The sequence below is a fragment of the Gymnogyps californianus genome, chromosome 1 (assembly GCF_018139145.2).
Source record: "Gymnogyps californianus isolate 813 chromosome 1, ASM1813914v2, whole genome shotgun sequence".
Lineage (NCBI taxonomy): Eukaryota > Metazoa > Chordata > Aves > Accipitriformes > Cathartidae > Gymnogyps > Gymnogyps californianus.
In genome coordinates, this window is record NC_059471.1 from 194,320,487 (window position 1) to 194,334,481 (window position 13,995).

At 38.2% G+C, this 13,995-nt stretch overlaps 1 protein-coding gene across 2 annotated transcripts in view; it reads right to left on the reverse strand.

Moving 5' to 3' along the window:
- The window catches only part of WASL (WASP like actin nucleation promoting factor), a 52,448-nt gene that overhangs the window by 22,251 nt on the left and 16,202 nt on the right, over nt 1–13,995 (reverse strand). For both annotated transcript variants that reach the window (XM_050908910.1, XM_050908900.1), the window contains exons 2-4: nt 3,149–3,283; nt 1,839–1,925; nt 1,200–1,296 (exon numbers count right to left, since the gene is read on the reverse strand). In XM_050908910.1, coding sequence (XP_050764867.1) covers nt 1,200–1,296; nt 1,839–1,925; nt 3,149–3,283 — 319 coding nt within the window. The remainder of the gene's footprint in view (nt 1–1,199; nt 1,297–1,838; nt 1,926–3,148; nt 3,284–13,995) is intronic.

The window sequence follows — 13,995 nt, forward strand, 5'->3', positions numbered from 1 at the left end:
AAGACATTTAAGATCATCTAGTCCAACCACAATGTATGTTTGATAATATTCAAGTTATGCAAGCTGATGCAAGATTACTTTTACGCAACAAGTATGAGAAACATTATTAATGCCACTTCTTAATGACCCTACTTCTTCTCATGAAACCCTACGAACTTATCCTAATTCTGAACAGACGGAACCTTAAAGAAGCCGTTTAAGGTTCTGGAACAAATGCTCTGCACCTCAGTCACCATACCTGAATGAAATCCAAGTGAATACATACAGATCATGTAGGTTCCCAAGAATACTTGCAAGTATGGCACTCCAAGATGAGGGCTTCCTCCCTTTACATTAGTCTACACTGCATTGCTAGTGCAATTCAATTCCAGAATGGACTACAAAAACACATCCTGTAGCTTGGACACAAGTCTGCGCTACAGCTTAGAGCAAGCCTGAGCACATCCGTGTGTTCCCAGCCTATGTTTTATATCACCTTATTCTTCATGCACATATGGCTGTCAGACAGGCAAGTTGCGTATGGGTTCCCTGGAAAAGGACCAAGACAAGATCTGTAGGAAGCCTGAGCTCTCTTTAAAACACTGACCATGTTCCTAAGGCATCTTGCAGCTAGCAAAAAGTGTGCTGTGCTTCAGACTGTCCTGTGCTGCTAAGGTCAGTATAGGCACACTATGTCTTCATTCTTGGCCTCCGCCAAGATCACTGGTTTTGAATAAAAGATATTTCTCCACTAAACGCTGGACCAATGCCAAAAATTCATTCACATGAACTACTGAACATACCAGATGGTAAAATCTTTGTTACAACCCACTTGGGCTGAATTTAAACAAATCAGTTATAAACAGCCCAGAGCTAAAAGAGGGTTTAGTCAAATGTGAAAACAGCTTACAGAAAGATTTCTAGTTTTCCCACTGACAGCTTACCATTTTTGCTTCCTCCTGATCTATATTTTCAAACACCACAACCCTGGAGTCTCAGCTTACAAGGAAACTTAGAGCAAGGAGCACCAAGTTAAGTTATTTCAGAAAAATATTATTTTTGCACAATAGAGAAAAGAAGCACGCTTTAATAACACAATGACTTCTAAATATAAATATGGCAGTAGTGCCTCCAGTAGCTTTCAGACATACAATTAGCTTCCTGCCTCCCCCCAAAACAACATAAACAAGCCTGAATTTAAGATTAATTTGAATATTTACCAGATTTTCTCTGCCGTCGTCCAAGTAAATCTGTTACTGTTTTGCGGAATAGTTTAGCTTCTTCTTCATTAGCAAAATTAAGACCAACTTGACATGTCTGAAAAACATTAATATTCCCCCACCCATGACTAAGAAAATGTTTCAAAGGCTTTCTTAAATGTCTTCTTACACCTTCTGAATGTATAATCACAAAAAATTGTCACTGCAAATTTGGAACCAAGTCTTAGTGAAACATTCCATCTTAGGAACATCTGTCTACTATCAAGTTTCCAGAGATCATGGCTAACAAATTTGAGCAAAATCTTGTAGCTTGAAATCAAAGGGGGGGGAGAGGAAAATTTGTGCTTTAAGAATACATGATACTTCACAAACATCATCTGCAAGTGAAAACATAATTTCATTAAAGCGAACTGAAAATAAAGAAATGCATTTTATGATTCTGTCCTATGGATTAAGTTTTCTAGTTGAGATAAAAAAATCCTTCTATAAATAAGCTTAAAAAGCTTCAGGGAACACAGGTAATATTGTACTTTTACAAATAATTTACAGAATGAAATAAAAACCTCAGTTATATTAAAAGAAGCTACTGTTCAAATAAAAGGCATTTTAAAATAGGTATTCAAAGACGTTGAGACTCACATCTCCAGCAAAGGTATGAAAATATCCTCTAGGACTATTATATACAAAGTTATTGTACAGCTCCTGCTCCCACAATAATTTCCCATCCTGAAAAGAAGAAGGAAAAAAAAGATTTTGAAAAACTTAGATGAATTGCAGAGTTTAAAGAGTTGGAAGCTGCATGGTGTTAAGCATCTACCTTGCTATTAACCCAACGAATGAGCTCAATCAAAATCAAAACATACTGGAATTTGTGGAAGAGCTGTGGAAGACTATTCCATCAGGTCACTGTGTTCTGTTCAAGTTCCTGGATGTTTTCAAAAAACATCCTTCAAGTTCTACAACCCTGCAATAGTGATACTGGGAGCAGTAATAGTGACCAGTGATAGGAATACAGTGGTAACAGCAATAGCAATAAAGGAGACTTCCAGTCTCCTGTTATTATCTCAGACTTGACAATAGTTAACTTAAAGGGAACAAAAGTCTCACCTTTTAAAGAAGTTTTATATATTTAAACAGCATTATTATCAGCACCCAAGGAACAGGTTTCTCACTAAGTCTAATAGTCATGTGACCAGATCACAAAGTCAAATGCAAGCGCCAAGTGGCAATCCTTAACAAATCTGAGAGACTTCAAGTACTGAATGCTGACAGATAACAAGCTGTTCCTGGCTGTAGAGATAATGGGAAGCTTTCCAAAGTCTCAGCAAAGTCAGTAGGACTTATGCTTTTCAGTATCATTTTTGTTATGAAAACATGTCTTGGACACTTGATCTCTTAGTTCCCACTGTCTTAAGTGAAATATGATAATAGGACAAAGATCTTCAGTATGAATGTATATATTGTGGAGGGGAAAAAAACCCAAACTTGTTTGTCCTGCAGTTTTCACATGCACCAACACACTAATCAAAAAGATTGTTTCCACTCGTATAGAGGACAGCATCTATTTTGTTAATACCATCCAAAGTAGTGACACTTGCTAGAATTTTGACAGATATCCATATCAGTGACACTATACTAACTTTCACTAGTTTGAGTAATCAGATCTGTAGAGGACAGCTCTTGTGAGCTGTACGAAAATGGTATCTGATATTTATTTCATCCATAAAAGCTGACATCTGTGAAATAATTTAAATTTAGAATACCTGAGAAAGTTGCACTTGCCTATTAATAAGCACTGTAATTGCACCGCTAAAAGCACAACCATTTACTTGAGAATTTCTATGAGTTTGTAGCTACGACAACCTATACTCATTCAATTCAAAATGGAGAATGAATACAACCAAGCTTTAAGAGTCTGAAAAAGAAAAAAAAAAAAAAAAGATGCTTACCTTAATGTCAAATATTCTGATAAAATATGACCTCTGTGGATTGTCCTTTACAAGGCAAGCTACACCACAGCATTTCTTTGACCACATGGCATTGCGATCTGCTGCATATATTTGAACAACTGCTGAAGACATCGTCTAAAAAGAAAAAGTAGCTATTACTTTTAAGGTAAAAATCACGAATTCTAAATTTTATCTTTTATCAAAGCATCTCTTAATTTTGTTCCTTGTTCTAGACAGCAACTTTGATGATTTCCCAGGTGGTAACACAGTAAAGTTCAAATGACCCCAAATCACTTCTATGCTTTAGATTTTCACTTTTACGCAAGACCTAGACAGCTTAAGAACCCAAATGAACTTTTTGTTCTTGCTCATAAAAATCAGCAAAAAGACTTTGCCTGTAAGAGGCAGACCAGTAGCTATGGTGGTCACGCAGAGAAGCCCTACTGTGCAACTAAATTTCTTTCTGCTCAGTACTTCAAACTGGATAGAAATGCAATACTCAGGCTAGAACTGTAAATTACACAGTGCCTGGAAACACTCCTGGGTACTGGAACGCAACTGTCTACATTGCTTAATTGTTCAAATGGTCTCTGGCATGATTTTAGCCTATGCCAACTAGCAAAATTCTAAAATTCTTGGGCATGGTTTGAGAATCCACATGAGCTAGGCTCGTTCCCAGCTGGCAACTTGAAATCGTCCTGTTTTCAAATTGAGAGATTTTAATAAGAGATGACGATTATTCCACACCAGATTGCTTCAGTCACTGGGAACATTCCTCAGCATATTTTCTAGTATATACGCGTCCTACCTTAAGAGTCCTATGCGGGAATGAAAATTGGAGCCTTTGATGAATATTTATTTAGCAGCCAAGTCACAAGGGCATAAAGCTTAAAGGCTCTGTAATGGGACACACCAGAGGCTATCTAGCCCAGGATCTACTCTTCAACAGCACCAGATGCCTAGGTAAGAATACAAGAGTACACTGTTACACTATGGGAGTATACCCCCAGCAACTGGCAGGTTGGAGCTCAAAGCTCCTCTGAGCCAGCATATGTGTTTTACAGCACATATTGGATTTTTCCTTTGTGAATTTATCTAATCACTCTTCAGACGCATGTGAACTTCTGGGCCTCACAACACTGGGCAGGATTGTATTTCACAGTTCACTTACGCACTGTGTGAATAGTTAGCTACTTTTATCTAAAAGTTTCCCACCTGCTAGTTTCAGTTGACTCTCCCTCCTTGTTCTTACACTAGCAGACGGTGTTAATGGTTTCATAGTTGCCTCTCCATGCTGCACATGCTTTTATAGATATTTGTCACACTTTACCCTGTAAGTTCTCTACTGTTTAGGAAGTGACACTAGTTTTAAGTCATTCTTGTACCAAGGAAAAAGAAAAAAAAAATCATTCTACACTTTAATTAGCCTTGTCACTCTCACACGGATCTTACCTAGTCCTACTACATCCTTCTTTGATTGGGGACAAGACTTATGCTGTATGAATCCAGTTTGTTAGCTTTTTGAACATAGGGTCACAATAATATTGTTTTCTGTTTTGTTCTCTATTTCTTTTCCTGTAAACCAAAGAGTTTTATTTCCTTTTTCACTACGGAACATTAAGCAGATGTTTTCATAGATCTGTTGTAGTTCCAAGACCCTTCTGGAGGGATCATATCTAGTCTGAGTAATGGGCTCCCCACCCACTCTACAAGCATTACTTTGCCTTCATCAACACTGACTACTTGCCAAAAGTTGACATCTAGAACACAGGCAAGTCTTGTTGTATTATAAGATTATCTACTAAATACCAGTATCACTCATGTCACACTTTTCAACTCGTTTAAAATAACCAAAAGAATAACATAAGTTTCATGGGATTTTTATCAAAAAAAACCTTCCAATTTTGTCAAAATAGAGTCAAGGTAATATAGCCAGACCGACGGCTACTTCTTGGGGAAGCGTTATAACCTTTGCCCAAGAACTGTGATATAACTTTCACAAGTCAAGATATAATTCTGTTCCTCTTTGCAACCACCTCTTCAGAAGTTGTGAGACTGACTACTAATCTTTCTGGTAACCTACAGAAAAAGTTAAAGCATGACTGACTGATGAAAAGAAAGCTTTGCAGTTGCCTCCTCAAATGCTCTACAACTAAGTGCAGAGTAAAACTTCTCTCCCTATAACCTACAGAGTAATATGAATTTAAGGAATTAAATGTAATTTAAGTAATATGAATTAAATAAAAATTTAATCTTAACTGGACTTGTCAGACGAGTAAAAAGGGACCCCTGAATTAGCCATACTACCACAACGAAACAGTTAGCAGACATTAAGTTGCAGGTATAAGAGATGCCATTTTTCCCCTTATGTTGCAACAGGCAAAGACTTAATTTTGGGCACAACTGGCCAGATTTTGTTCAAAACTTCTGCTAACAGCCTTTTCTCTCATTTCTCCAATATCACCTCATCGTTAAACTGACAATGTTGTAGACACAAGACAACAAAAAGGAGCACAGGTGGGGCATTCCACAGTTGTAACGAAGGCATCACATCACATTGAACCACAGCAACTACCCTACTACCCGTGCAAGAAGCCTTCTCAGCCCTCCAAAACAAGTCCAGCTCCACTAACCTCCCTACCCACAGAAATGGGTAGTCTTGGCAGGAATTATGCAACTTAAATTCAAGGCACAGAAGACAGTGATTTGTGTCAAGAAAGGGCTCCCTATGTGTTGCCTCCTATCGTATCTAGCAGCAAAAGCACCAACTGGATTATCTGGGTAAATCAGTAACTGTCGTAACTCGATGATGACTGCGTATAAAAACTTGAACCAGCACCTACCTCATGAGTAGACAGAAGAATATTACACAAGAAGAGTGTGTCCTCATCCTGCATAATTCTAATAGATTTAATGTACACTTGGATACCCTATGAGTAGAGCTTAATTTACAAGTTCGAGAACAATTTCACTGAATCTAAAGTAGGTGTTGTTTTGAGGCCTATCAAGCTTAGAGTTCAATTACATTTTAACTTATTCATTAGCATTGTGCAAATTCCTAGTGTTGACAGACTGCGATGAGGCTTTCACATTAGAAAATACAATTACAAATTCCACTGTTACACCACTATCATTTTTTTATTAAAAGGACAATACAGGAAAAAATACAAGGTGTATTTTTGCGGGGAGAAGGACAATAAAATCCAACTCCTTTTACTTCAGCCACTGCTCATTTTCATCATGCAGAGCAGTGGTGCTATGCTTTATGCTATTCAGCTTCTGGAAGACAGGTGGCAAAAATATTTAATCATCCACAGCCTTTGGAAATGTACACACTTATCAGCAAAATTTAAAACTTGAGAAAATATATGAACCATAAACTTCATCTACTGCTATTCATTATGAATCCCAGCCACATAAATTCAATTAAAAAAATTCAACTTTAATTACAGAATTGCAGCATCCGAGAACATTTATGCAAATATCATAATTTGAGTATTCTACTGCATTTTCTGCATGAGCATTCACTTTGTCTATTTTGACTAGTATACCCAGCTCAGTTTCTCACAGCATTCTTGAAGAGAACGTTGCATTTAAAAGTATGGGTTCTTTAAAACTATATGTAAGTATTTCTTCACAAGATGTCACGCCACTGATGTTACAGACAGAACTGAACAGGACTGCCATTAAATACTCAACATAATTAGTGCATTTTTTCTGAGATACAGTAAGTTGATTTGTTACTTAATACCTAAAGTTATTACTGTATTTTCAGGAGGAGGATTTTGAAGTTGGCACTACTGCTTTGCTTAACAGTTTTGGTGAGGACCTTGTCCTTTTTGTATATCTATATATTTGGAAAAGGTGCATAGGGGAAAGAAATAAGGTAGCCCACCAAAAACTGATGGACCATGGAGATGAGAATCAACCCCCCTCAGTTCCCTTTATTTTTTCCACAGTCAGCCTCTGGCTGGAGGACGTGCCATTGATTCCAGGGACTTGTCACATCCCTCAAACTGATGAGCTATGAAGCAGTAAGTCTGGTGTTGTCAGCTGTACGCTGGCTGCCTCACTGGCAGAGCGGGTCTCATCCTTGGACACACTACTGCAGGATATGTGGTATCAACAAAAGGCTCATGAAAACACCTCCTGCCTGCAAAAGGTAGCCACAATTAGTCATCACACATTTGTAGAACGTGATCACAGCAGCCACTAATAGTTTCCAACTGGGCAGCAGATAGCTGTGTACTTTGATCAGCTTCTAGTGTGAACATTTGCTGCAGTAGCCTGTCAAGTTAATGACTTGCTGTAACTCAGTGTTTCTCAAAAACAGTAAAGCAAGCCAACACACACAGTGGCACATCTCATTACAAGAAAGAGCCATCATGCTAGATTGCTTATGGTTGACAAGGATTGCAAAAAGCTAAGAAATTACAGGAAACTACAGACATTAAAACACAGCGGGCCAAAAGTCACAACAAAGAGGAGCAGCAGCAAGATTAAGGCTGTAAGAGGATGTTCAGCCACCTCAGTATACACCAGAACAGAAAACATTTCAAGACCCATCAGGATGGTTTTTGTAGTGTTCACATACAGCTGACAACTGTTTGTGGTGCAAAGATCAAAGACCCATAAAATGACTTTGGTTGGATGTGACCTCTGTAAGTCTTCCAGTCCAACCTCCTGCTCACAGCAAGGGTAATTAAAAGCCTGGAGTTCAAGTTGCTCAAGGTCCTGTCCAGTTAAGTTCAAAGGCTGCAAATCACCTCTGGGGAACCTGTTCCAGTGCTTAATCACTCCCATTTTAGTGCTTGTAAAAATGCAACTAAGTTTAATGTATTCTTCTAATGGTTCGGTATTGTTATGTGTTACATGTTGACAGTACTACTGAAGACACACTAGCAGTGATTTTCAATCTTCTTCCAATTTTAAGAGTCACAGTTTTTCCAGTAAAGGTGCAGAACCCTGCAAACGTATGTAATTTAATCACACAGACAGGCTTGCTTTTCTTAGTTATCGTTCCCAGCCTCTGGATGTATCTTACAAATAAAACTGGGGAAAAAAAAGACCTTGCCCTGTAATGTGAGAATACAAGCAGTAGCAGTTGTTTCCAAGCAGAGTAACCTCTTGGAAAAAAACCATGCTGATACAATGCCTGTAGCTTCTTCACGAAGTCAGTCTGAAGACTTCTGGCCTGAAAGTCACAGTGAACACAATTAGCTACTTTAAGATTTCTGTGGAAAAAAGCTATGGTGAATAGTTGTGTGCAATCCAGACCCTGTAAGAATAGAAATCAATATTTCTATTATCTTTTCCTTAAAGTGGGTATCTGGAAAAGTTGTTCTGATCAATACTACAGCTGGTGAGAAGGTACCTGTGGCAGGCATTTTTTTTAAGACTTACAATGGTGGAAATCCTTATTATGGCTAAGCCATCATGCTGAAGCCTGACCAGGTGATGCTGGGTGCTCCTGGGTCACTCATTTCTTCTCTGATACAAGACCAGGAAGATAGCCTGCAGTTTGCTTCAAGGGTGACTGTTCAATAATAAAGGGCTGTTGCTATGCATTGACATTAAAACAGTGGTAATAGTCTTCCTCAGACAACAGGGTTCAGGAACAGAGACATGCTAACGTCAAGTACCACTCCAATGTGGAAAACACTTAGTGAGGTGTAACTCTCATCTTGACCACAAGAAGGACAGGAAGCTTCAGTACCAAGGCAATCTCTAATAGCCTAGCATTATCTGAGTCATGGAAGAAGATACGGAAACTCATTAAAGACTCATGAATGAGAAAGACAAGAAGCAGAAGTGACAATGCAGGGTAGCTAACTCTATAAGAAATCCAGACTAATCCACAGAAAATTAGGCAATTAGAACTCAGTGGTTGACATTTCTTTCTCTAGATTACAAGTATTCTGCAGAAAAAAGCCCCAAAATGTAGCACTGACCAATCAAGCAGAAATATTGCTTGAAATCTTAGTTTATCTCAAAAAAAAGCTTATGTTTAAGCAATCACACATTTAAATGTTGATACTTTAAGAAATTCATGTTATTCTAAGCAAACAAAATTGGAGTTAGACAGTGATAATGCCTTCCTGTTGTTCTGCAATTACCTTATCTTCAGTGTCATAAATATATGGAGCTTCCAAAAATGTTTCTGCAGTGCTCAACACAGCTATGCATTTTATCTCATCACTCTTAATACAGAAACACAAACAAAACCTGCTGCAAGGACCAGGCACTGGAACCTCCTCCCCTTCTCAAGGGAAGGCCTTTGGTGGCCTACACAACCAAGCTCTGCTCACTCTTTCTGGCAGTTTCATTTCCCTTCTGCACAGTGGTCCTGTTTCAAGAGAAAATGTAGCTATTTTCTTGGCATTGAAGGTGTCTCCTGTCATGTGGGAACAGTGTGTTCCCTTCCTGCTAGGAAGGGCTGACAACCCACTTCCAGGGTGAATGTTCTCATCACCACGCAATCCTACAGAAGGCATGCACTGCAATCTCCTCCAACGGTGCTTTTAAATGAACTGAATAAGCCTGCCACTATTCAGATGATCCCTAACTAATTAGGCCAAATAAACAACATGCAAGTATGCTTCCCTAACAATTTCCACATTATAAGTAGCAGAGGCATTTGCTAGAGTAGACAAAAATATTTTCTAGCACTTTCACAGAAACTTAGAAAACTTGAGTTTAATTAGGTTCAGAATCCTACAATATTTATTAGCCCTGGATAGTAGGTAATCCAACCCTCTTAAGCGTGGGTGTCTAGTATGATGGCTTAGGTTCAATTCAGGTATAACAGCAAGAAATACGAACACAAACCAACACTTTCACCAAATTTTAAAGGTCTCCATAAGTATTCTCAAGTGTCAACTTGTAATTACTTACTTTTGCAGTTTTAGATGGGAAGGGATGAGATCGGAAGAAACGGCACAAGAAGAGAGAAAAGACTAGTGACACCAAAGGCAGACCACTTCTGCTTCCTGCTGACACCGTCATCTGAAGGACCACAAGGATTATGGCCCCAGATGACAGAAGAATAAGTACAATAGATGCATCTGACTGTCTTTTTAGCCTTTTTCCCCTTAAGAACTGTGGATCACGCTATTTACGGTTACTGCATCTTGTACAAAAAAAAAAAGTGTGATGATACTGTCTCGATAGTACACACACACACTTTTCTGTAGATAAAAATACTTTTCAAGGACTCCACAATATTTTGACTACGAAATTAGACTTTAATAAGTTAGATTTTGCAACTCTCAGACTGCCTTATAATTTATGTCTTCACACCAGGTTGCCTCCAGAATCTTCACAAATGAGTCTGACATGTGACAGTGTTCATCCACTGGGGATTTGGATACTTCTTTATTTGCAATTTGGGTAAATTATGATTACTTCAATTTTTAAAGCTATTATAGCTGTTAAAGATATATTTAACAAATTACTAATAATCTTATCTTTAAAGACAACTGTGTATTGCAAAAAAGTTATCTTCAGATGCTACAGACAGGATTTTAAACTAGTTTCCCATAGAAAGAATACAGAACTTCAGAAGTTTGCTGGCAGATTTCAACAAGTTAAGCAGCTGGAAACAATCTTCTAATTTTAATGCCCTTTACAGGACATTATTTTCAGAAGACAGACTGATTGCTCCACAGACAGGAAAACTAAAGCAAGATTTCACATTATTTGACAGAACTGACATAAGAGAGCCTTTTGTAAATACCCAATCACACGAGAAAAGCTTTATTGGGTGCAAGTTGAAAAACTGCTCAGCTGAAGACACTGAGGCCTCACGAGTTCTACTGCTTGTGAAATTATTTGCTACAGTCACCAACAGTGTTCAATTTTAAGCTTAAAGCTTGCTTTTCATTTCTTAATTTCCCATGACCACCCACTGATTTAAAAATGTACTATGCATGGATGCTAAGAAATTAGTATTTTTTTCCACCTATACACAAAGTTAGGCTATGATAAAAATAAAGCCACTGCATAAGAGATGCTGTCTTTTTCTTATTTCAAGAGAGAAGGAAGAGAGGAAGTTTTTCTGAAATAGCAAAAAGCCACTTTAGGTATTTCCTATCATTTCTGAAACATGAGGATCTTAATCTAAGTTAAAAGACAGTTCCAGACAACACATAGCCCAAAACATTTAAGGGATCAAGAGACCAAAACCGATTTTTAAAAAATGTTAATACCCAAGAACAGATTCCCTGCCTTGTTCTGATCAGTACACAAGTCAGCTGCAATAGCCTCGCTGAAGATCTTTTACTGATGTGGAGAAGGTACCAGTGATCACTAAGTGATGTTAGAACAAAAAAGGGATGAAGCAAGGGACTGCTGTTTAACAAACCTGAACTACAAGAGAGCTTATTCAGACTTAAGTCTGCAGTTGTCTAGCAAAGCAATCCTTCACTCCTAATCCTCGGTCAGCCAGTTACAGACAGCTCACATTTTTCTGAGTGTCTTCAGATACAAGTTCATTTATATTTCCAGCACCTCCCAGAACCCCCCCAGTTCAGCTAGAGCTGGCCAACTCCTTTTCAAACACTCGTTGCTCAACTGTGGATCACAGATGACCAACAATTAAGATGTGGGTAAACAGCATAGCATATAAAACCAAATTGAACAGCACATGATTGAGATATGCTTTTATCAGACACAGAATAAAGATATTTTATAATCCTACAATCTCAGTTCAGACAACACATGCAAGACTTCAGCTTTCCAGAGACATGACATAACCACAAGCATGCTCCAGATTATAATATTCCAAACTATCTCAGCTTAGCAGATCATTTACCAGATGACATACACAACCTGGGGTTTTCATTGATGAGCAAGCTTAATACTGTCACTTCCTGTTTACCTGCACAGCATCATTAGTAGCTTACTCAGCTGCCTCTCACTGCTTAATGCTGCTGAAATCTTGGCTGGCCAGAAAGCAGCAGACACATGACAAAATGCAGTTATTTGTGTTCTGTTGTTAAAGTTATACATTTAGTTACTTTCAGAACAACAGAAAGCGTGCTGTGTGCAGGCTGTCCACAAATTTGACACTGTCCTACTGCCACGGAGCAAAAATTCTCACTACAGAAGAAAGACATTTTGTCTTGCAGTTCCACTCCCACCCCCAGCCTCCCAAGACACTCAGAATCAAGGCGTATAAGACTGTTCCTTTTCAAAGCTCAGGGAATTTTTAGATGAAATGTTAAAGTCTACCTTTCGATTTTGAAACATTTTAAATTAATCAAGACTCCCAAGGCTATGATGATCTTTACACAAATAGAGCACTGTACAGATATGTAGATTAACCAGTTCTCAAAACTATGTTTCACGGTCATACACAGAAATTGCAGATCGGTCTTTCAAGCCATACAGATTCAAGGCAAGAATCATGAGTTTCACACAACCCATGGGGTAAAATTGGAGCTCAAATCTGTTTTCTTCTGTTCCACTGCCTATTCAGCTATAAGGGAAATCAGCTCCTTTGACTCAACATTCTCTTTTACCAGCCACCCATTGCCTTCATGCACTAAGGTCCTCTTTCTTCAGCCTTCACCAACCATTCCATTTTCTACACAATAACATTCTTCCAGATGCTACATACTAGGTCCATATTTAATATAGGTTCTTATAAGCAGATCCTCACACCCACTTCGAACATGTGAGCGTGCTTTGAGAACATATGTTAGAATTCAGACCCCCATCATCCATAAAAACCAAAACAGGTTTGTTTGGGGTTTTTTTAAGAGTTAGACCCACTGTAGTTCTTTACAGACCCACTTAATGGTATATGTATCACCACATTCACAAGTAAAAATCTTCAGAACAACGGTTAAATTGATTAAAGAAAGGATGTGAAGCATAAGCCTCAGGAATCCCCGAATTATCCCAGCTCTGGAACACTCATTAATGAGCCGCTGAAAATGCTACTTAACATCTACTGGTACTCCCAGGTCGAGATTTAAAAAAATAATAATAAAAAATGAGTATTTGCTTTGCAGAGGTGAGGTTTAGGTGAACTGTTCTTATCATCTTTACACTTGAGGACAGAAAATAATAAGGAATTTTGACTTCAGATACTTTGAGAACACTGAAATTGAATAGCTTAAATTGTTTTAAAAGAAAAAACTCTTTTATAAGAAAACACTGACTTCATGCCAACATAAAACAAAGAACACCCTTCAAAATACTAACAAATTTGAGAAAAGGCTATTAAAAGTAAAACCTCTTTGAATAATAGCCAGCAACTGGTCTCACAATCGTGCATACAACTTGTGTCCTGTCCCATAAAGCAGACTCAATCCACTTACATAAAGGTACTTAGAGATGCAAACCCCTTCACACTTTCACTGTGCCACAACTCAACGTGTTTTAATTCCTCCTTCAGCAGTTCATGTTTGAACAGAACAATTATGATAATTCAAGTCAGATACAAGGAAACTCGTAATTGTACATATGATTTTTTTTTAATACCAACAACTGAGTCTGCTATGAATAAAGTTATTCCCAGTTATAAGTCTTAAAAAGTAGATATACTATGGGAAAAAATAGCATGAAGATGTAGTAGTTATATGACCCCTGGCCATATTCAAAGCTCATTCCAGGGGTACAACGCTAAAAGCTCTTTCAGAGTAGAAGGCGTACCTAATAGTGAAACCATCAGCTGAATGTTTGGGAGACTGCTATTTTTCATTTAGTTCTGGCAACAGCCTGTTGCATGATGTCTGCGTTTATTTCTCCCCCGTGCCTCAGTTTCCTAATCTGTAATATGGAGATACGGACCTCTACCTCTGTAAAGTGCCTTGAGAACTACTGATGAAGAAAACCCAAAG